The sequence below is a fragment of the Podarcis vaucheri genome, assembly GCF_965113315.1.
Source record: "Podarcis vaucheri genome assembly, chromosome: 1".
NCBI lineage: Eukaryota > Metazoa > Chordata > Lepidosauria > Squamata > Lacertidae > Podarcis > Podarcis vaucheri.
The window spans coordinates 16,244,501-16,268,979 of record NC_138759.1 but is presented as its reverse complement, the minus strand read 5'-3'; the positions used below and the strand labels follow the sequence as shown (position 1 = coordinate 16,268,979).

Sequence of the window (24,479 nt, the reverse complement as noted above, 5' to 3'; positions counted from 1 at the left end):
GCCTGAATGTTTATCGGATTCAGAGTCCTGGCAAAATGTAGAGCCCAGATTGTTCAACGTTCCTGCAAGCGCTTTTTTTGCTCGGTTTGGATGACCACAGGCTAACCACAGGCAATGATCAGGAGGCAAAGTAGAAGTTATCTGCTTGCCTACTAGATCCATCTGTTGACACCACTTTTGGGCTTCCTGGATATCTATGTCTAAACGTAATATTTGTGTAAGCCCCATATAATTGACAGTGGAATGGACTCTCCTTCACTGGAGATTTTTAAGCAGAGGTTGGATGGCTGTCTGCCATGGATGCTTTAGTTGGGATTACCGCATTGCAGGGGGTTGGACTAGATGACCCTAAGCACCCTTTCCAATAGTACAATTCTATGGTTCTATGATAAATCAGATGTGTAGCTCAAAACTATGCTGTCAATTGTCTGTAGACGCTTCGGTATTGGAGCAAAATATTTCCCCCTACGTTTCATTGGATTTGACCAGTGTAGGTAGTAGCAGTCAGAAGAGAGAAATGTTTATAGGAAATGTAGTCTCAATATTTGTGTACACACTTTGGGAAGAAGCAGTGTATGCCCAAATTTCTATTTATTGTCTGCCTTTGAGGCTTGCATTATAGCTTGTGCATATTAATAGCAGGCAGTTAAAATGAGCTTTGCGGGTCCGTCTCCCAGCAGGAAACCTCCCTGGGTGTTTAAATTTCCAATAGAAGCAGGACCAAGTTCTCCAGCAGTAGTACATAATGCATTTATCACTTGGAAACGTGGAATGGGGCCTTGCATCATGCTTTGCCACTCTGGAGAGCCAGTGTGGTGTAGTGGTTAAGAGCGGTAGTCTTGTAATCTGGGGAACCGGGTTCGCGTCTCCGCTCCTCCACATGCAGCTGCTGGGTGACCTTGGGCTAGCCACACTTCTTTGAAGTCTCTCAGCCTCACTCACCTCACAGAGTGTTTGTTGTGGGGGAGGAAGGGAAAGGAGATTGTTAGCCACTTTGAGACTCCTTAAAAGGAGTGAAAGGCGGGATATCAAATCCAAACTCCTCCTCTTCTTCTGCAGTAATGGATAGCCTCTTCTAGTGCAGGTGGAAGGTCCTAGTACCTTTTCAAGCCCGTGCTTTGTTTATGTTATGGGAATCGGGGAACCTCAGCGCGGGCAAACTACCTTCCTTTTGAGCGCTACTTTACTCTTCCAGTAGTGCTTCCTTTTGGAGAGCAGTCTTATGAAAAGAGAATGACGTGTATTTAACAAGAAGCCCAGTTTACTATATTTCTGGAGCTGAATGGCCTATACAGTGGTAACTCTGGTTACAAACTTAATTCGTTCGGGAGGTCTACCTGCCTTGCCCCACCCTCTAGTCTCTGCTTCTCAATTTGAATTGTATTATTTTATGTACTGTGGCTTGCCGTTGTTTTATTGATAATAGTTTAGAAATTATTTATTGTAACTGTTGAGTGGATTTCTGTTTAACTTTTATATGTTATTATTTAATACTATTCTAATGATTGTTGAATGTTACTTTTTTGATGTAGGTTGCCTATTTTAAAGTTTTATTATCACATTTTTGTATTGCATTAGATTGTTGTAGGATGTACATTTTTTGTTTCTTCAGCTTGTAAACCGCCTTGAGTATTGTAAGATAGAAAGACGTTATACAAATTTAAAAATGGTGATGATGATGAGGTCCGTTCTTAACCTGAAACTGTTCTTAACCTGAGTTACCACTTTAGATAATGGGGCCTCCCACTGCTGCCGCGGAACGATTTCTGTTCTCATCCTGAGGCAAAGTTCTTAACCCGAGGTGCTACTTCCGGGTTAGCGGAGTCTGTAACCCAAGGTATTTGTATAGCTCAGTGCTTCTGACTGGCAGCAGGCCTCCAAGGATTCAGACAGGGGGTCTAACCCACCCTTAACTTGAGATGTTGAGGATTGAATGAAGCACATACTGTTACCACTGAGCCATGGCCCTTCTGGAAGGCAGGAAGAATGGAGTTAGGACTGTGGCAGAATTTCCAAGTCTGCAAGACTTTTAAGTGTCTTAAAAGGCAAAGTTGGGTGTTACAAATGGCACATTGCTACTCCCTGCCAAATGATGAAATCCATGTTGAATTCCTGACTTCCTTGCCTGCTGTCTCCATGTAAAGCATGGCATTGGCTTAGTGTTACATGCAAACCAGGTCAAACAAGGAAGCATGCTGGGAAAATTGTGTCTGCTTTGCTCCTTTCCCTTGCTGCTGATGCCACGCTCCTGGGAGCTAAGCCGTCATTTGGCCTAGTGTTTACATTGGAACCCGGGCTTGTACTACAACAACAACAACAACAACAACTACTACTACTACTACTACTACTACTACTACTACTACAGTGGTGCCTCGCAAGACGAAATTAATTCGTTCTGCGAGTTTTTCCGTCTTGCGAATTTTTCGTCTTGCGAAGCACCTCTTCAAGCAATGCACCCTGGGTATTAACGGTTTTAAGAAAAAGGAAACAAACCTGCAAGACGTTTTCGTCTTGTGAAGCAAGCCCATAGGGAAATTCGTCTTGCGAAGCAACTAAAAAACCCCCAAAACTCTTTCGTCTTGCGAGGCATTCGTCTTGCGAGGTACCACTGTACTACTAATACACCGCCCATCTGGTTGGGTTTCCCCAGCCACTCTGGGCGGCTTCCAACAAAATATTAAAATACAATAAAACATCAGACATTAAAAACTCCCCTAAACAGGTCTGCCTTCAGATGTCTTCTAAAAGTCAGATAGTTGTTTATATCCTTGACATCTGGTGGGAGGGCGTTCCACAGGGCGGGCACCACTGCCAAGAAGGTCCTCTGCCTGGTTCCCTGTAACTTCACTTCTCACAGTGAGGGAACTGCCAGAAGGCCCTCGGAGCTGGACCTCAGTGTGTGGGCTGAACGATGGGGCTGGAGATGCTCCTTCAGGTATACTGGTCCGAGGCCATTTAGGGCTTTATAGGTCAGCACCAACACTTTGAATTGTGCTTGGAAATGTACTAGGAGTCTTTCAAGACTGATGTTATGTAGTCTCAGCAACCGCTCCCAGTCAACAGTCTAGCTGCCGTATTCTGGATTATAACGATGGGGGTGGAGATACTTCTTTAGGTATACCGGACCGAGGCCGTTTAGGGCTTTAAAGGTCAGCACCAACACTTTGAATTGTGCTCGGAAACGTACTGGGAGCCAATGCAGATCTCTCAGGACTGGTGTTATGTGGTCTCGGCGGCCGCTCCCAGTCACCAGTCTAGCTGCCGTATTCTGGATTAGATGTAGTTTCTGGGTCACCTTCAAAGGGAGCCCCACATAGAGCGCATTGCAGTAGTCCAAGCGGGAGATAACCAGAGCATGCACCACTCTTGCGAGACAGTCCGTGGGCAGATAGGGTCTCAGCCTACGTACCAGATGGAGCTGGTAGACAGCTGCCCTGGACACAGAATTGACCTGCGCCTCCATGGACAGCTGTGAGTCCAAAATGAGTTCCAGGCTGCGCACCTGGTCCTTCAGGGGCACAGTTGCCCCATTCAGGACCAGGGAGTCCCCCACACCCGCCTGCCCCCTGTTCCCCCCAAAACAGTACTTCTGTCTTGTCAGAATTCAACTCCAATCTGTTAGCCGCCATCCATCCTCCAACCGCCTCCAGACACTCACGCAGGACCTTCACTGGTTCTGATTTAAAAGAGAGGTAGCGTTACCCAGTCCAAGCCCATTCAGTGCAGGAATATTTGTCCAACATGGGGCTCAAACCCTCGACCCTGAGATAAAAAATCTCATGCTCTGCCGAGTCGTCTAACTCAGCAAACCAGATGTCACCAAGGTTTGCTTTTGGCTGGGAGGTGGGGTGTTTGTGTGGAGATTAGCCACCCCTGTTGGAGAGCCTAGCCCTGACTTAAAAACTGCTTTCTTAAACTTCGGGCTGTGCTAAGATCGGATCGTTTTAAAGTATAAAATTCATCTTATTCTGTTGTACATGGTCCCATGTGAGGGCGAGGGCCTGGAAGTTGGCCAGTAAATACTTGAATAAAAGATACACACACATATATATGTATATATATATTTAAACAACCACTTTTTTTCTTCTTTGCCAAGCAACTTTGTGGAATATGTGATTGGTGAGAGAACTGTAGTGTAAACTATTCCATCTGGCTGCTAATTAAAAATGTTCCTATGAGGTTAACTATGTCCCGGTGAATGAAGCTTGCTGAGGGTTTCTCATTTGGAATCAGAGTTGCCCCAGGCTGTCAATCTCATCCCCCATTATCACTGGAGGCACTATATGGCTTCAAGTATTCAGCAAATGCATCACGTTTCATCTGGTTGCGCCAGGAGGAGCCCAAAGGCTCTTGTTTGGACATTTTGATATAATATCTCCTTTGTTTGCTTGCCACAGACAGAACGTTTATTTCTGTTTTTATTTTTAAGAGCAGGGTTTTGCCTGCTAATATGAAGAGTTTTATTTGGCTGTAAAACCCAAGTGTTGGTGTAGTTTTTCAACAGGTTAAACCAGAGCTTTTCATGCTGGTGACACACTTTTTAGAAATGCATCATTTCGCGACACAGTAATTCACTTTTACTAGCAAACCAGAGGTTAAACAAAAACCCCTCTCGTTCGCACGACACACCTACACACTGCAGCTGACACACTAACATGTTGTGACACACAATTTGGAAAGCTCTGGGTTAAACTGTTAAGGTGACATTCAGCATTTGTCAAGAGCAGTCTTTCTCAGTCTTGGGCTCTCAAATATTTTTGGACTACGATTTCCGTAATGCATAACCATTGGCTAGGGTGGCTCTGGATAATGGGAGTTGTTTGCTGGATTTCTCTTCATTGCCCTTATAGTTCAGGAGCGCCAACATGGTGCTAGCAGGCACCTATGTGCTTGCAGCCATCTCCCCTGGCTGACCACAGAATCTCCTGCCCCTGCTAAAATTGGGCATGAGTTCAGCGTATAAAATAGGTTCAAATTTTGTGATGCCTCCAACCAAAAGGGACATACAAAGAATGCACATATTAGGGGAAAGTATGCATATATTAGCACATGTGTAAGTGAAAATAACAAATAACTAAAACATTATTTGGAATGCTTGCGAAAATGCGTAGGAGGAACATGCAATAAAATGCAGGCGAATTTTCATGAGGACCTTCAGAGCGGTGTGGAATTGTGGCAAACTGAATTTAAGGCCTGGAAAATGAGAAACTGAAACTGACATATTGGTTCCTGGCATCTTCCAGGTAGGGCTGGGAATATCCCCTGCCTGAAATCCTGTTGCCAGTCAGTGTGCTATAGAAGAAGAAGAAGAGGAGTTTGGATTTGATATCCCGCTTTATCACTACCGTAAGGAGTATCCAAAAAGGGACATGGGTGGCACTGTGGGTTAAACCACAGAGCCTAGGACTTGCCGATCAGAATGTCAGCGGTTCGAATCCCCGCAACAGGGTGAGCTCCTGTTGCTTGGTCCCTGCTCCTGCCAACCTAGCAGTTCAAAAGCACGTCAAAGTGCAAGTAGCTAAATGGGTACTTCTCCGGCAGGGAGGTAAATGGCGTTTCCGTGCGCTGCTCTGGTTCGCCAGAAGCGGCTTAGTCCTGCTGGCCACATGACCTGGAAGCTGTATTGGCTCCCTCGGCCAATAAAGCAAGATGAGCGCTGCAACCCCAGAGTCGGTCATGACTGGACCTAATGGTCATGGGTCCCTTTACCTTTAAGGAGTCTCCAAGCGGCTAAGAATCTCCTTTCCCTTCCTCCCCCACAACAAACACTCTGTGAGGTGAGTGGGGCTGAGAGACTTCAAAGAAGCGTGACTAGCCCAAGGTCACCCAGCAGCTGCATGTGGAGGAGCGGAGACGCGAACCCAGTTCTCCAGATTACGAGTCTACCGCTCTTAACCACTACACCACACTGGCTCTCAGGCTTTACTGAGCTAGTCGTTGGATTTGGAATAAGGTTCCTTCCCATGTTTCCTATGGCAAAATGAATGTGTCAGTAATGGAAAAGCAGTGTGATGGAATTCAGAATTGGTGGTTCTGCTGTGTTCAGTGGAATTGTCTTAAAAATCCATTCCGCCCAGGCTGATCTCAAGGTGGTTACCCCCACATTTTGCTGTGTTCCATATTTCATTAACACAGTGGTGGGTGTTGCTGCGTTCGCAAAGCTGAACATTGTCATAACTACCCCCTGTTTTAAAAGTATTGGCCAATATCAGATAATGGACCTTTTGCTTTGCGGCAACATGGAATACCAGGTCAAATTCTTTGTTTGCTGACGAATGTCTTATATAGCACTATTTTGTGCGAGAGAGAGAAACGTGTTAGAGTGAAAAGAAAGAAAGAAAATCTGCTTGGAGCTAAGTAGCGATAAAAATCTGGTTTTTCCTCTTCGCAAATTCTGCTTTGGTCATGCGAAATAGGTATTCCATGAGCAATTCAGTGATGAAACACTTCCTGGAGCAGCAAAAAGAGGCTTGAAGGAAGGAATAGAGAGAGACCAGGCCATGGAGATTCCACCCTACTTTGGTAACCTCTGTCCTGACTCAATTTGCAATGCCTTGAAGGTAATCTGCTTAATTATATGGCTCCTGCAAAAGCAGCTTACTGTATACTTGTGTTCCTAAAGCTCTTTCCCATGCTGACTTGATTGTATACCCATCAAGGAAGACTGCAATGCAGTAATTGGTGTGAGCTAGTACTAGACAGTGAAAAGTGCAAGTCTATGGTAACATTTCTCTACTTCTCTGCCTGCCCCTTCCCACTTGCAAAGGAGGGGCAGGCAGGTGTGCAGTTCATGAGTCAGAAAGGTAGCGCCTTGTGTTATGTGGAGGGGAATTTTTGAGGCTTGACTGTTAAGCAAGAAACTAGAAATACGCTTTTTTCTGTGGAGTTTTGCTACTGCATATCAGGGGCTGCACATGTGTATCTCTCTGGGTCTATTTCAGTGCACTGGACTTAAATTCAGCGTATGGGCCTTCGCCAGATTTTGTACCAGAACGGTTCTGTTAAACAGTAATGCTCTCTTTTCAGGCCATTTATTGGATTAAGGTAAGATTTGTTCTCTTAGCTGCAGATGATTCCAATTAATGCAAACCATTTTCACGCTACAGGTAGTTCTGCTCCTCTTGATTTGGGATTTGGGATATTATTGCTAGGAACAATAGCATGGGTAGGCAAACTAAGGCCCGGGGGCCGGATCCGGCCCAATCGCCTTCTAAATCTGGTCCACGGACAGTCCGGGAATCAGCGTGTTTTTACACGAGTAGAATGTGCCCTTTTATTTAAACTGCATCTCTGGGTTATTTGTGGGGCATAGGAATTCGTTCATTCTGCCCCCCCCCCCAATATAGTCCGGCCCCCCATAAGGTCTGAGGGACAGTGGACCGGCCCCTTGCTGAAAAAGTTTGCTGACCTCTGAACTATAGCTATAAAATGGAGGGATATAGCAACTGCAAATCCATATTTTACCTGTTGCTTGTTTTCCCCATCACTTACCTTTCAAACACGTTTCGCAACTTGAGTTGGTCAGAATTCTGAATTTAAACTGAATTGGCCACATGGATGTGAATGGTGCAAACGGAACTTAAAATACTTGGGTGCAGTTTATGTTAATTGTGCTAGGAAATGCGAAGCCATGACTTGCAAACAGTACCTTGGGAAGATTGTGTTTAGGCATATTAATAAAGATGTTTCCAATGCCTGGGATTTCTGCCTTTGATTTTTATTTTGTGTGCACTTTTGCATTATATACAGGTGTCCCCCTCCCCCCACTTACGCCGGGGTTATGCCCCGGGCCCCTTCGCGTGTAAGTGAAATCGCGTAAAGTGGGGAGCACCCTTCAAATGCCCTCCCTGGTGCTCTCTTGCCAATCCCAAACAAAAGCCCCGTATCTAAAATACCCACAGTTAGCATTGAAGCTCTGGGTCTAGCTGGAGGATGTGTGAGAAGCAGCTGCTGCGCAACCCCACACACCAGCTGTTCGCCGGGGAGGCTGAGCAGCCTCAACAAAGTGCCGCTGCATCTCTGGTCTCTTTGGGGATCCCTCTGCCCTCATCAACACCCTCTTTGGGTTCCGGGGAGGTTCTCCTTGCAAGCCATGAGGATTCTCCCGCTCTCTCCCAGCATTTCCAAGTTTGAATTAAATTATTTATTTCCTGGCACTGTGCATTTATATGGCCGCTCACACGTGCGTACGTGAGGGGACGCTTGTACTTCATTGGACAGTATACAGCCTTGTGCTCAGGAAGAGGAAGGGAAAAAGTGAATTTTACTGACTCGCCTTTCTGCTACAACCCTCCACACCTGGTTCTGGAGAGTCCCCCAACTCTCTGGAGCTCATATTTTGGGTGGTGGTGCTGAGATCACTCTTTAATCTTGAGTCTAAATGGAGGCAATGTCAAAGTGTACCGAAGAAGGGTTCTCCATTGTGTTATCCTTCTCTGACTGCAACAGCTTCTGGTGGAGACTCTGCCTCTAGCAGGATTTGTACACGGGGCATCTTGAAATGTTTTCGAATGCATAGCATGTTTTATTTATATTGGGTTTAGAAATCTGATTCCTCCCTCAAAAACCTTTGGGGAAAACAGCAACCTCTTTATGTCAGGGTTGGGAAATGTGTTTTCCCCTCTCTGTTGAGAGCTACATTCTGTGTTGTCCACTGCATAGGGCGGCATACAAATTTAATTAATAGTACAGTGGTGCCTCGGGTTACAGACGTTTCAGGTTACAGACGCTTCCGGTTACAGACTCCGCTAACCCAGAAATAGTACCTCGGGGTAAGAACTTTACCTCAGGATGAGAACAGAAATCATGCAGCAGCGGCATGGCGGCAGCGGGAGGTCCCATTAGCTAAAGTGGTATCTCAGGTTAACAACAGTTTCAGGTTAAGAACGGACCTCCAGAATGAACTAAGTTCTTAACCCAAGGTAAGGTAAAAGTAAAGGGACCCCTGACCATTAGGTCCAGTTGTGGCCGACTCTTGGGTTGCGGAGCTCATCTCGCTTTATTGGCCAAGGGAGCCGGCGTACAGCTTCTGGATCATGTGGCCAGCATGACTAAGCCGCTTCTGGCGAACCAGAGCAGCGCACGGAAACTCCGTTTACCTTCCCGCCAGAGCGGTGCCTATTTATCTACTTGCACTTTTGACGTGCTTTCGAACTGCTAGGTTGGCAGGAGCTGGGACCGAGCAACGGGAGCTCACCCCGTCACGGGGATTCGAACCGCCGACCTTCTGATTGGCAAGCCCTAGGCTTTGTGGTTTAACCCACAGCGCCATCCATGCCCCTTAACCCGAGGTACCACTGTAATAATGGATAATCTGTTGGGGAGCAACTTACTACCACCCATTTATCTCTCTCTGCGTACCAGACACTTTCCTTTCCTTATCTCCTCACTGAGTGGGCTGCCAAGGGACATACAAGTCTCTCTTGCAGAGGTTTGCCCTCTGATTTCTTACCAAGGAGTTCTCCCCTTCCATTGCACCATTTGTTCCGCCCTCTCCCACATTTTGTCCTCCTCTTGTCCCGCGTCTCTTCCTCTAGTCACCCACACGTGCCAGAAATTAGGCCGAAGGCCACAGCTTGCCCACCCTTGCTCCATGACGGTATCAGGGAAATCCACACAGGAAGTATATTAATATAATTTATTTCACGACAGCTACACATCCTTTGCCAATTAGCTTGTCTTTTAACACTGTCTCATTTAGTAATTATGGAAACGTTAACAGAAATTGCTGATTTGTATGGGTGAAATAGCCCTGCAGATTTTCTTCGAGATTCAGCCTGTTAACGTTTTACCGAGGGAATAATTGCTTCACACACGTTTCTTAACATTTGAAGAGCAGGTTCAGGGAAAGGAGGAGGAGGTTACCTGATAACGTTGGATCATTAGGCAATGGGGTGAAGATTGATTACTTCTCAAGCAATGGAACTGGGGCTAACCAGTTCTGGATCTCCAACCCAGCCTCCTTGCTTATTCGCTTATACAAAAAAATTAATCTTGGTTATTTGAAGAAATCCTGATTACCACCAGCTAAAATAGACGTAGCTGCTGAAGCAGTGCATTTATTACCATCTATTTCCATAGCCTCTGCTATGCTGTAATGACTTGCAGGATAAAAAATGGCGGGTGTCCTCTGGGTACCTTTTGATCTGGCAGCTTCCCAGTTAGAAGCTGCTACTTATATGCATCCCAAATATCTTTAGCATCCTTGTACAGCTTCTTGTAATACCACCAGACAAATCGCTGTCAGTAGAAATCCCTGTGGACCCTCCAGTGATGCTAACTATATTGCAAGAGCAGCTTACGTAGGGCTTCATGTCTTAATTTCTTTTCTTTTCTTTTTTTTTAAAAAACTTATTAAATGCCAAACGGCTATTAATGCATTTTATTTTAAAGTTCCTTGGCTTCAAAAACCAGTTGGCAACGGATTCCATTATCCCATTAGTGTTTGCCAGCAGTGACTTCTGGATCTGAAGACGGCAAAGGATTTCTATAAATAAAACTTAAGTTTTCTGACTTCATGACATGGTCAGAGCAATTCCTGAGTAGGGGAGATTTGTTGTGGAGCTACTGTCATGTCTAGAGCCTTGTTCCCTGGCACAGCTCATGTAGGTTGAGGGCAGGAAAGAGAAGGGTGTGTGAGAGTGGATTTGCCACCCAATTCCATTGGGTTTTCTTGGAATATCCTACCTGTGCACTCCTTGCTGTTCTTCGCATGAACTATTAGCAGCCTTGTACCTGGCATTGCTCAGGAATGCTGAGACACCGAAAAACCAGGGCAGTTATGAAAAGTCTGCCATCTTGGTTCAAAATGGTGTCCAGTGGTGTTCATAAATGAAAACCTGCTCCTTGATCTCAGGAGCAGTTCTGCAAAATTTGGGTACAACATCTTAAAAGGTGACCAATGCATAGTCAGCAGACAAAAGACTTCACGAAATCTGCTATTTCTCTTTTTTTTTTGGGGGGGGGATGTGTGAAGAGGTACCATAACTGAGAGGTGGGTGATAATAGATCATATCCTTCCATCTGGCAGAGAGCCTCTAAAAGGTCACCCCCCCCAAACTACATAGAGGAACGTGGTGGTCTCCTTCTTAAAGGAGCCATAGATGTCTTGGTGCCATCAGGAGCAAATAATTTTAATAATTCAATTTCTAGTCCACTGTTCATTGATACACAATCCTACAGTGGGTTGCATCATGGAACCTACACAAAGGATTGCAGCCACAAAGAGCATTGCAATGTAAAAGTTAAAATATCAGATTTTGTAAACACCATGAGTAATACTACAGGCAGTCTATTGGTTTACAACTGGCTGCATTGCATTAACCCCCTGCAAAGACTTGAGCTCTTTGCTTACATTCCAGTGTCAGCTAATGCTGTTGCCACCTATATATCTTTGAGGGGAGGGCATTCCATAGCTGGGGTGCTGCTGCTCTGCAGCTTCACCTCAAATCTATTCTCATGTCTAGCAACCAACTCACTTCATGTTAAGAAGAGGTGCAGAAACCGCCATACTTGATTGTTTGGAAGGGATGGAAGTTGAGAGCCAAGAGTGAACAGGGACTTACAGAGAGGAGCAATAGCCGGGACAACTCCTCCATACGAAATTCCCTTTTTGATTAATATTTTGCTAGTTGATAAGTGTGAAATAAACTGTGAAATGCAGATTTCAAGATAGATTGATGAATTAATTCAACTATATAATTCATTCATAGGTGCAAATTAGGTCTCTTTCCCCCACCCCTACGATAACGTGCTATGTGAAACTCTTCTCTTTTATAATAACCTCGATGTTGGTTTGAAATAAAGAACCATGTAATGTATAGAAAGATAGTTTTTGAAGTTATGGCGGAAAAGCTGTATTAGAGCAGCCTTCCAAGATGCTTTGGCCATGGTGGATGGAGCTGATGAGAGCTGTGGTTCTTGAGGGCACATGTTTGGAGAACGCCCCAATAGGGGACAATCTCCTCTTGTATCTGCCTTTAAAAGGCTTCTACATTTGTCACTCTTTGTCCCTAGACAAGACGTTCTTCTTTTCTGGAACAGGGGTTTTGCAAATTTCATAAGGTCAATTAGATTTGTTCCTTGACATTTAAATTATTTTCTGTAATGGATGGGTTTGTTCTACAATACATGGCCCGTGTTGATCCCCATGACACATAGGTTTATGTGTGCTACAATGCAAAGATGTTCTAAATTCAGACTGACAACCCTTACAGCACAATCCTGTACACCTCTACTCAGTAGTAAGTCCCATTGAGTTCATTGATAAGACTGAAATGTTCCACTTTACCTCTGAACTAACCACAGTTGCCTGTGGTGTCTGAGCTCTGGGAACCATCATTTGTTTAAACTATGTATATTGAAAAGTCAGTAAAAAGGGATTTAGATCTTGCCTTGTTCTCACTAAACCCTAGTTTAAACAAACCACAGTTCACAGAGTTTGGAAGTTAGGGAACCACCATTTGTTCAAACTGTGTTTATTGTGTAGTCAGTAAAAATTGGATTTAGATCTTGCCTTGTTCTCACTAAACCCTAGTTTAAACAAACCACAGTTCACAGAGCTTGGAGGTCACCGGGAACTGTGGTCTGTTTGAAATTGAAACCTTTCAATCTCTCTCTGATTCATGAAAGAGGAGAGTGGAGCACACAAGCTGTAGGTTCTGGCCACCTCACCTCAGCCAGGATATTGTAGAGCTGGGAAAGGTTTAGAAAAGTGCCTTCAGGAATAATCAAGAGGATGAAGAAAGGTTGCAGCATTTGGGACTGTTCAGTTTAAAGAAAAAGCAAGTAAGAGGCAACATGATAAGAGTTTATAAAGGCTTACAATGACATGAAGAAAATTTAATAGAGAAAGGTTTTTCTCCCTCATAGCAGTAGAACTTGTGGACATCCAATGAAGGTGAACACCAGAAGATTAAGGGGAGTTGAAAGAAAGTACCTCCTCATAGTCATAGTCATACTATGGAATGTGCTCCCCAGGAGACAGTGATGGCCACCAACTTGGGATGACATTAAAAGAGGATTGGACAAATTCATGGAGGAGGAGTGGGCTATCAATGGTTATACTCTACCACCCCAGTTGGAGGCAGGAATGCTTCTGAATACCCGTTGCTGGAAACCACAGGAGGGGAGAAATCTCTTGTGCTCATGTTCTGCTCGCTTGTTTCCTGCAGGCATCTGGTTGACCACTGTGAGAACAGGATGTTGGACTAGATGGGCCATTGGCCTGATCCAGCAGGCTGTTCTTACGTTTCTGCAGAAGCATTCGTAGAGCAACAATACTTCTCAGTTGGGCTTCATAGAATTATAGTGTTGGAAGGTGCCCAAGGGTCATCTAGTCCAACCCCCTGCAATGCACAAATCTCAGCTAAAGCATCCATGACGAATGACCACCCAGCCTCTGCTTTAAAACCTCCAGGGAAGGAGAGTCCACCACATCTCATGGGCAGTCTGTTCCGCTTCCGAACTGCTCTTACTGTCTGTAATTTCCTCCCAAATGTTTTGTGGGAATCTTCTTTCTTGTAGCGAAGCCATTGCCTCAAGCCCTACCCTCAAGAGCAGGAGAAAACAAGCCTGCTCCGTCTTCCATAAAGGTATTTGAAGATGGCCATCATATCTCTTCTCAGTCACCTCCTCTCCAGGCTAAACATACCCTTCAACCATTCCTCATAAGGCATGGTTTCCAGACCCTTGGTCATCTTGGTTGCCTTCCTTCACACGTTCCTGGGTATAACAACAACAACAACAACAACAACAACAACAACAACAACAACAACAACAAATAGCTCGCCCATCTGGCTGGGTTTCCCCAGCCACTCTGGGCGGCTTCCAACAGAATATTAAAATACAATAGTCTATTAAACATTAAAAGCTTCCCTAAACAGGGCTGCCTTCAGATGTCTTCTAAAAGCCTGGTAGTTGTTGTTCTCTTTGACATCTGGTGGGAGGGCGTTCCACAGGGAGGGCGCCACTACCGAGAAGGCCCTCTGCCTGGTTCCCTGTAACTTGGCTTCTCGCAGTGAGGGAACCGCCAGAAGGCCGTCGGCGCTGGACCTCAGTGTCCGGGCAGAACAATGGGGGTGGAGATGCTCCTTCAGGTAGAAATATCCGTTGATATATATGCTCCCTGAACCTTTTTTTTTTTTTAAAAAAAGGAAATATTCAGTGAATGGGAATGTAGTTTTCCATTCAGCAGCAGAAGCAGCTGATCATACATTCCTGCATTGCAGGGGATTGGACCAGATGACCCTTCTATGATTCTGTCTAGGGTTTACCGAGACCCAATCAATCACCAGGCACTCTTACTGCTTCTAGGCCACATTTAGGCAAACTATGGTAAAGGCGTTCCAGGTCTAAGTTAAGTGAAATAAATACCTCTTCTTGCCAGAGCAAGTGGAAATATACGTGTGCTATCTCCTCTGTGCTGCTGTCACTGATATATATTTGTTTTAAAGTACACTTTTCAATAGTAGTACTGCAAGTTTAGTCTAAACCAGTGGAAGGGATCAAGGTTCTCTTTGAAACATTTCAGATGTTTTGCTCACTAGAACGTACTCTTTTCAGTCGAAAAGCTTTGTTCTTTGCAGCCAAAACATTGAAAGGCATCTTGCTGGGAAGGGTGGGTAGAAAGATTACTGCATCCCTTGGAATGAACTATAACCTAAAATGTTGAAGGCAAGGATGTCAAGCTGGGCAATTTATACTTACTAGAAAGTCACCACTGTATCTGCAGCACTAGAGAAACTTATTGCAGGACTAAGTACAAGGAAGCAGCCCAGTTTCTCCCCGTAGCACGATTTAAGCGTCTTTCAGAAGTGGCCATTAAACACACAGAGAAACCTACAGTATTGTTTTGCTCTTGGCACTCTCTGCTACAAAAAAAAAGCAATTTTTTTGTTCGAAGTATCCTCCAAAGGTCATTTAGAATCCCTGGTGCAAAGCTTATGCTATTAAGTCATTTCTGTTGGGGTTTCTGGGACTGGGGGTCCCATTCCTTGCAGGAAATGCCACTTAGCTAGGGTTTTGGGGAGTGCTCACTGCTGCTATCTATCCTGCCCTACCCATCTCTTCTCTGCCCTAAATATAGTTTTCTGGGACCTCGTAGCAGGAAGAGATGGGAAAGTGGAGAGTGGTTTGTTCGCGCCCTCCAAGCTGTTTTGAAAGCATTCAAACAAGACTTGTTGAGAAAGCTTAGGCTTTTAAACATGCATTTCAGTCGAAAGCTGGCAAAGGCTTGATCCTTACCTGGGCAAGCAGAGGTGTGTTAGTGCATCCGCAAACATAACAATGTCCTTTCGATTAGGCTTGCAACATTACATGCTAGCCAGGGCCGGATTTAGGTTTGACTAGGCCCTAAGCTACTGAAGGTAATGGGGCCCTTTATATGTCCAGCTGTCCTTTGTCAACAACAAGTTTCTACTGTTTTTTGTTTTGAATATATACTATATGGTAATTTATGGACCTGATAGGTATCTAAAGCCATTTGCACATGCAGAATGTAGGCACCCTATATATAGAAATGAGCAAACCAGTGATATTTTAGGGAACAGGCTAGCAGGTGGGGCCCATTACTTACATCATAAGAGCCTACACAACACAAAACACTGTTGCTGTACGTAGGTTTTATTTTGTTTTTTATCTTATATTTTGGAAATGTACATCCAGTTCCCCCCCTTTAAGTTTTTTGGGGCCCCCCAAGAGAGTGGGGCCCTAAGCTATAGCTTGTTTAGCTTACAGTGGTGCCTCGCAAGACGAAAAGAATCCGTTCTGTGATTCTCTTCGTCTAGCGGTTTTTTCGTCTTGCGAAGCAAGCCCATTGACGGATTAGCGGATTAGCGCTATTAGCGGCTTTTAGCGGCTTTTAGCGGCTTATCGGATCAGCTGATAAGCGGCTTAGCGGCTTAGAAAAAGGGGGGAAGGAAAAAAACCCCGCAGGAACTCGCAAGACATTTTCGTCTTGCGAAGCAAGCCCATAGGAGATTCGTTTTGCGAAGCACCTCCAAAACGGAAAACTCTTTCGTCTAGCGAGTTTTCCGTCTTGCGAGGCATTCGTCTTGTGGGGCACCACTGTATATGTAAATCTGGCACTGCTGCTATCCCGATTTACTCACATACATCAGAGTGGAGCACGGAAGATGCATTTCTTGTGACAATTCAAATTCTTCCCCTCGCAGAAAAGCAATTCTGACAGAACGTGGGGGGGGGGGGAAGGGAGGTGAGATTGTGAATATGTTATTCACAAGTGAGACCTTTTGAACTTTTAGTTCTTCCTGTGTAAGGTGCAGCTGCTTCTTCTGTTTTATAACTAGGAGGTGTCGATTTTGCCGTTGTGTTTCAGGATGCCCGGGCATGTCTTCGTCATGGGGCTCCACGAAGGATAATGTGAGCCAGATATGCAAAGCTGCAAGGCTACATGATTCATTGGTCCTGTGACCTGCTTTCCTAAACGACATTCATAAAGCACACACCTAAACCTATCAGTCTTGATCAAGATCTGTAACTGTGCTGGAAGTAGCACTGCTAGTGATCAATAAAAATCTGTTCTCCTGCTTGCCAAGTACAAAGTACACTTGGGCATCTGATTGAAAAGTATCAGGGGTTTTTTTTGTTTCGTTTTTGCAAGACATTGTCCTTCTATGTTCTGCTAGGATGTTTGTCATCAATAAATCTATGCAATGACATTGTGTGGGGAGGGCCAGAGGGTTGGTGGCCCCAGGTGCATTTGTTAGGGGGCACATTTTGCTCCTCGCCGCCTTGTCTGCCCTGCGAAGCTCTGGGGAAATTGCTTGCAAAAACACGTGCCTTAGTTAAAAATATGTATGCCGTTTTCATGGGGATTTTAAAAAATAAAATGCTGATTGCTATGGAATTGTGGGAAACTGGATTTTTAAGCGTGGAAAAACGAGAAATTAAGAGAACCAAATTTCACAAAGTCCTTCTATTGCTACTCTCGAGAGGTTTTTGTGATTTTAAATTCAATCTCAATTTTGCACGTGGACTTAAATTGAGTTTTCTTCTGTGTCTTAGGTTACAGGAGTCAACATTTGACGGTATCAACTGGGAAACGGATTCGCAGTTCATTTTTTGTTGCCTTTACTTATCTGTTCGAACGTAGATGTCATTGCCCCTTTCGTCTGCCATTATACAGGTAAGCTGTTGGGCTCCTTTTTGGGAGAAATGGTGGTATACAAATTTAATGAATAAATTTTGTCTAGGGAAACAAGAGTATTGGTGGTATAGCGGCATACTGTTGTTGTTTAGTCGTTTAGTCGTGTCCGACTCTTTGTGACCCCATGGACCAGAGCATGCCAGGCCCTCCTGTCTTCCACTGCCTCCCGCAGTTTGGTCAAACTCATGCTGGCAGCTTCAAGAACATTGTCCAACCATCTCGTCCTCTGTCGTCCCCTTCTCCTTGTGCCCTCAATCTTTCCCAACAATAGGGTCTTTTCCAGGGAGTCTTCTCTTCTCATGAGGTGGCCAAAGTATTGGAGCCTCAGCTTCAGGATCTGTCCTTCCAGTGAGCACTCAGGGCTGATTTGGAAAGGTTTGATCTTCTTGCAGTCCATGGGACTCTCAAGGGTCTCCTCCAGCACCATAATTCAAAAGCATCATTTTTTTGGTGATCAGCCTTCTTTATGGTCTAGCTCTCACTTCCATACATCACTACTGGGAAAACCATGGCTTTATATGAGTGCAAAATTTTCATTTTGTGGATTAATTTTTTTGTCAGTGTGGTGTTCAAATTATACTGAATTGTTTATTCATATTTTTAGTCGGTTCTGAATTTTGTGGACAAACTCACCCTTTTGTTCCCATCGCAGCCAATAGTCCAGGGTGGCACCTGGGTGAAGATCTCTTCTTCCTGGGCACCTTGCATTACTTTTCTGCCTCCTGTCAAAGTCTTTAGTGTGTCAGCACGACTTCCTGCTGAGATATAGCTTACTGGTGCATTTTTTTCTGGCTGTTTTCTGGAAATCGATAGCCAATATATGCTGTTTCATAAAATGGAACCCTGAGGAGCCATGTCTTCAGTTGATAGGAAACATGATTTGCCAGCTGACAATCAAGCTGCCTAAAGCTCACAGAAAGCCCTCGTAGGCTTCTCTTTCTGAATTTGGTTCTCAGCCTCTGTGAATAGGCACTTATAAAAAAACATAGCAGCAAAAAACTCTTCCAAATAGCAGTGTTTTACCACTTTCCTTTTTGTATCAAGTTGTTCAGTTCCATATGACAAAATACTGCTATTTGGGAGGTTTTTTTTTTGGGGGGGGTGTCTGTGCTATTTTCCTCTTTCTTCTTTTGATTGCTGCGTGTCTATTAAACATTGAATGGCTGTCCTCTTTCTGCCCCTGACATCCTGCGCTCTCTGTAATTCTCCTCAAATTGTAAAACCATTTCTTCATCGCCTTCTCTAGTCACCTTCTCTTCCCCAATTTATGCTTTATTCAGGAGTGGAGAAACTTGTTAAGCCCACGCTTATTTCTCTTGGTGATCTCATCTGCTCAGGTGAATTCTTAACAACCTTTCCTGATGAGTCCCTAAATCAGCCGCTGACCTGCCCACCTCTTCTCAGGGCCAAACCATACATGATGCACAGTTCCTGATCTCTTTCCTCCTGATCTCAATTTCCTTTATTTTATTTTTTAAATGAAAGGCAAGCTTGAAAGATTGTAGTTGGGAGTGGAAAAGGGACAGCTTTTGTCCCGTCTACTGTTCTTCTTGAAATTTTGGGTATTTATTTTTTTTAAAGACAAGTAGATGTTGCAAAACCAAGGGGTGGCAGCAGTAGTGAGGAGGACTAGAGGAAACTGAATATATATGCTTTCTCCAGTTTTCACAGAAATTCTTGCTTTGGTGTGGTTTTGCAAAATGCTCTTGTAAAAGAGCTTCAGGTCTGCAAATATCCTGCTATATATGGAATAGGTGATTGAGAGGGCAGATTATGAGGCAGCTTCATTTAAGCACAGCTGTTTAAGCATGAGAGGTCTGGAGAGTGGCAGCATGAGAACGGGGCCTTTTCTGCAGTGGCTCCCCATTTGTGGAATGCTCTCCCCAGGAAGGCATACCTGGCACCTTCATTATACTTTAGGCGCCTGGCAAAAACTTTCCTCTTGAACCAGGCCTCTGGCTGATTGACATCTGATGCCCTTTTAAAATGTGCTGGGGGTGGAGGAATTACAGTGGTACCTCTGGTTGCGAACGGGATCCGTTCCGAAGGCCTGTTCGCAACATGAAAAGAGTGCAGCCCGCAGCGGCGCATCTGCGCAAGCGCGGGTTGCGATTCGGTGCTTCTGCGCATGATGTCATTTTGTGCTCTCTGCATGTGCGAGCGGTGAAACCCTTTCCGGTACTTCCGGGTCGCCGCGGGATGTAGCCTGAAAGAACGTAACATGAAGCAAATGTAACATGAAGTATGACTGTCTTGGGTTGTTCTTGTTTTTATTTTTTATCACGTATTTTATGCTTCTATATTGCGGTTTTATGCTGTGAACCGCCCTGAGACCTGCGTGCATCGGGTGGTATACAAATTTAATAAATAATACTCCTTTCTTCCACAAAAAGGGACTAGAAATAAATAATTTTATTTTCTTTGAAATGTAAGTTATACACTGCCTGTTAACTTGTAAGAGAGGAGTGTGGTACCTTTGACCTGCCGGCCTCATAAAGCCTTTCCCATTTGGCCCAACAGGGAGACATGGCCACAAGCCTTACACCTGATGCCCTATGTGATGTCAGGTGTGGAACAGGTAAATTCGTGGCTGGGCCAGAAAGCCTGCACGCCCCTTTGCAAGGCTCCTTGAAGAGCCTTGCTGACTGTCAGAGCTTTAAGAGAGACCTGCACAGCCAAAGCTGCCCAAATCAGCTGGGATAAACAGCTCTAATCCTCTGGAAACTCCCTAGCATAGCGGGGTGGTGGTGGTGGTGGTGGAGGAAGCGACTTGCATTCACGGTGCTTCCTTCAGAGCTTTGAATACAAACTGCAACCTTTGGAAGGAAAACAGAGCATCTTTTTCTTTCTTCCCAGAGGAAGGAGTTTGTATTCCTGGCACTGGAGGAAGTCCATTAAATACAAACCGCTTTCTCAGCAGAGGAGAAAATATTCCTTTTTCAATAAGCTTTTCCCTGTCTCTAGCGACTTCCAAGTTGTGATCAGCCAGTGGGAAGTTGCAGGGAGCATCTCGGAAGGAGGTTGCTGTAACCCCCCCTCCTCTGAACTTTTGACAGGTGTCAGTCAGGGGATTGTCAGAGTTGGAGTTTGAGGAAATAAGGATCCGGCCCTGTGATCGGATCTGTTTCTGCACCCTAGCTCTAAGGCAACATATGACTATTAATCGGATTCAACTCAAATGAGCAGTTGTCTGGGGGGGGTGCACTTGTGTTAAAATGTTAAAATGAAATTGCCCCGCCATAAAACAGGTACCGCCGGATCGGGAGCCTCAGAGGCAAAGAGTGACAAAAGCTGAACGTGCGGCGGATCACAGTTTCCTTCTTAGTGACCAGCGCTTGGGTTTTCTCCAGTTTCCTGCAGAAATACCCACACTTCAAACGCCACATGAATTCTGCATGAGATTATGCATGAGCCAGATGCAGAATTTGATCCAAGCACTGTGTAACAACCCAGCTTTTTATTCTCCGGCAGAGTAGTCCTGATTTAAACACATTCGATGAAAAAAAAAAAATCTTAGACAAGGTTAGCCATTGAAAGGCAACCCAAGCAAAGCATGGGAAGTTTGTGTATGCATGGGATATTGATGAATTCTTATATTACCAGAAATGGGTTTGAGTGTATATTGGCTGACAAGCATTTGCAAAATGTGGCGCTGTGGTCTAACCACTGAGCCTAGGGCTTGCCGATCAGAAGGTTGGTGGTTCGAATCCCCGTGACAGGGTGAGCTCACGTTGCTCAGTCCCAGCTCCTGCCAACCTAGCAGTTCGAAAGCACATCAAAGTGCAAGTAGATAAATAGGTACCTCTCCGGCGAGAAGGTAAACGGCGTTTCTGTGCGCTGCTCTGGTTTCACCAGAAGCGGCTTAGTCATGTTGGCCACATGACCTGGAAAAACTGTCTGTGGACAAACGCCGGCTCCCTCGGCCAGTAAAGCGAGATGAGCGCCGTAACCCCAGAGTCTTTTGCGACTGGACTTAACTGTCAGGGGTCCTTTACCTTTACCTTTACCTTTACCTTTAAGAAGGAGAGAGCAGGGGATTTGAAGAGAGTATATCGGGATAGATAGTGAGTACTTCATTTTGGTGTAGAAAGCCTGCTCCTCTAATGAAGAGTTTGCTGTTTGTTTCCATAATCTATCAGCATTTATTTATTTTGCATAGTTTCTATCCTGCCTTTCTGTTCAAAGTTCCTATAACATTTTACATTCTGTAAAGTCTCCATAATTTCTTTAAAAACCACAAATACTGATTTTTAATATATATTTTTTTCAAATAAAAATACGCAAAAGTAATAACAATACTTTAAAAAGTTCTTTTCCCTCTTCTTTTTCCTTTGAATTTGCAAATGAATTAAAAAGAAGCAATAATACTATTTTTTAAAAAATTAAAAGAAGCGATAAAAAAGAACAAGTAGCTATTCAAGTCAGCAGCAGCAGACTCTTTGGGAAGCAGTTAGCATAGCCAAAGCCCTGATTAAAATAAGTTAGCAGCCATTAAACGTCTTGGAAAACAAAATGGCCGTGCACTCTCGGATTTGGCATGAGGGGAAGGGAATTCTATAACGGCTTTTAATATAAGCTTTGATCTACTGCAGTGTGTAACTGTTTGCTACTGTTCGTTGCTTAACACCAAGAGCATGCTAAGTTATGTCTAGGGACCAGCGTCAAGAGTGGCTCACAATACAGTGGTGCCCCGCAAGACGAATGCCTCGCAAGACGGAAAACTCGCTAGACAAAACAGTTTTCCGTTTTGGAGGTGCTTCGCAAAACAAATCTCCTATGGGCTTGCTTCGCAAGACGAAAATGTCTTGTGAGTTCCTGTGGGTTTTTTCCCTCCCCCCTTTTTTATAAGCCGCTAAGCCGCTTATCAGCTGATCTGACAAGCCGCTAAAAGCGCTAATCCGCTAATCCGTCAATGGGCTTGCTTCACAAGACGAAAAAACCGCTAGACGAAGAGAATCACAGAATGGATTATTTTCGTCTTGCGAGGCGCCACTGTAATTTAAACAGAGGGAATAGAAATGGCTCCAAGAAGGTTGTAGCCATTGAGGTGCAGTGGAGATGTACGTTGGTTCTTTTACCCTTCTCGGCTCGAAATGTGATTTTTCTTCGCCCTCCGGGAATGGAGTCAGGAGGGAAGGCATTCTGGTGACAGCGCAGACTGTTGGGAAGGCTGCAATGGCAGGAAATTTAATTTATGCCCTCTAGCTGTCAGTTGTAAGAAGATCTTGTTACATCGCTTCTGAGGAACCGGCCGACCTTGATCTAAGAGCAAGGCATTCTGAGTTGACTGAAGTGTGGAACTGGGACAGAAGGGGAAGGCCAGGGAGAGAGATAAACAAGAGGTAACCAGGTCAGATGTTTCTGCAGTAGTATGTTGACAGCTACTGTATTTCAGTCCCCTAACACCGTATTCTCGGACAGAATGTGCTAGGCTAGAGGCAATGGACGCTACAGAGTAGATAGCCTACTGCTTCTATTGTTCTTCGGTGTCTTCGTAACAACCCATACTCTTTGGAGCTGTGAATGAGCTTAAGGAGAATATTGGCTACTCCTTGTGGTTTAGCTTCATTGAGGATCTTGCCAATTGGGCCCCAGCAGACCCAGCACTCTAGGCCTTTTGAAAATGTCGGAGAATCCATCTTTCCTCGCTGGCTTTCCACAGAAGGTGTTTTTAGTTTAGGGTTTTGGCTATCGTTGGGGGGGGGGGTTGTTCATATTTTAGTAGTTTTGGGATGATGCTGATGATTATTACCTGCCCTTCACCAGCAGGTCCTGGGGCATATGACAGGAGTATAAAATTCAGAATTATAAATACGGTTGAAACGCAGTACAGACACAGGAATAGGATGGGCTCTGAAGACACAGAGAATTCTACAACTCAGGGGCTGCCACAGTGAATGCCCTCTTCACAGCCACCCTTCCCGAACTTCTGAGGGATGTGGGACTACCCAGAAGACCCCCTCTGTTGACCTTACAACCTAGGAGGGTTTGTAGGGAAGAAGCTGTCTGTTCAGATATTTGAGGCCTAAGTCATATCAATTGCTGGCCTGTTAATTTTATTTTATTTTAATTTTATTTTATTGGGCCTGTATTGTTAATTGGCCTTTTTTGGGGAAGCCACCTTGAACTAGTGTGCTTCTAAGGGTGGTGTATAAATATTTTAGATAAAATAAGTATATTTCAGGCTTAATCGGTTCTTACTACTTTCAGACTAGGCACCTATATCAAATTCCAACATCTTCAGTGTAAGTTGGGGTGGGGGCACTGGATCTCGTTGGTGGGCTGCATCCTGGCCACCCACCTGTCAATACCTTTGCATCACCTTGAGTCAGGTGATGTGTTTCTTTTGCCAGCGTAGTTTGGAATAAAAGGAATGACTTTGCAGTTGCCTTCAAACCTTCCTTTCGGCAGGGAACTGCGTCTTTTATCTGCACCACACCTAACATAATACCTGATGTCAGGTGTAGGGCAGGTGACTGTGGCTTCAGGTAAGCGGTCTGATGGACCTAATCAGGGCTGCAGGATCCCCACCAAAGACACAAGTTGGTGACTTTTCATTTGGTCGTTTGTAACTGAATGCTGGAACAACCTCATTGGAGAAGCATTGTGTTTGAGGCGATAGATGATATGGCAATTTTATCTGAAGCTGTTTTTCCATGCATGCAAATCACCACTTGCTGCTGCAGCTCTTGAGTAGTGAATCTGCATGTGTGCACTTTCTCTTCAAAGGAAGGAGAGGGAAGTGCTTTTGCATATTTCTGTGTACTCAATATGTTCCAACGCTCATGATGTTGGAGGAACCTCAGACAAATGTTTGCATCTGTTTCTCATCTGAATTGTGTGGGTACAAGACTCTCTCTTCATGCATGTGTGCATATGTGTTTTCTTTTAGTAATATTTATCAACTGCAACATGGACGCAAGCAAGAAAACAGATCCCCCGGTGTCAGTGGAACTGGTCCAAAAGGCAAATCCCGACCGGAGCCCAGTGCCATCAATTTATGTGCCCGAACAAGGTGGCTACAAAGAGAAATTTGTGAATGCAGTGGAGGACAAATACAAATGCGAAAAGTGCCACCTCATTTTGTGCAATCCAAAGCAGACAGAATGTGGGCATCGGTATTGTGAGACCTGTATGAATGCTTTGCTAAGGTTAGTGTTTCTTGGTATTGTTTCAATGGGGTAAAACGGTACTGAAGGCAAAGTGCTGGCTTTCTAACCTAAATCCTTTCGTGGTCAAGTTCTAGGCATGAAGTAACTTTGCATGTTGAATATGTATGCATAAAGTAAAGAGCAAACACCCGGACTAGTTT

General features: G+C 44.6%; 1 protein-coding gene across 2 annotated transcripts in view; it reads left to right on the top strand.

Annotated features, from left to right (window-relative positions):
* Positions 1-17,026: 17,026 nt before the first annotated feature.
* TRAF3 (TNF receptor associated factor 3) overlaps positions 17,027-24,479 on the top strand; it is a 47,924-nt gene continuing 40,471 nt past the window's right edge. The window contains exons 1-2 of one of the 2 annotated variants that reach the window (XM_082218078.1): positions 17,027-17,146; positions 24,060-24,318. In XM_082218078.1, the coding sequence (XP_082074204.1) occupies positions 24,080-24,318 (239 nt within the window). In that variant the 5' untranslated portion in view covers positions 17,027-17,146; positions 24,060-24,079. Of the gene's footprint in view, positions 17,147-24,059; positions 24,319-24,479 lie in introns of those variants that run through there. The other variant, XM_082218079.1, reaches the window with a different exon arrangement.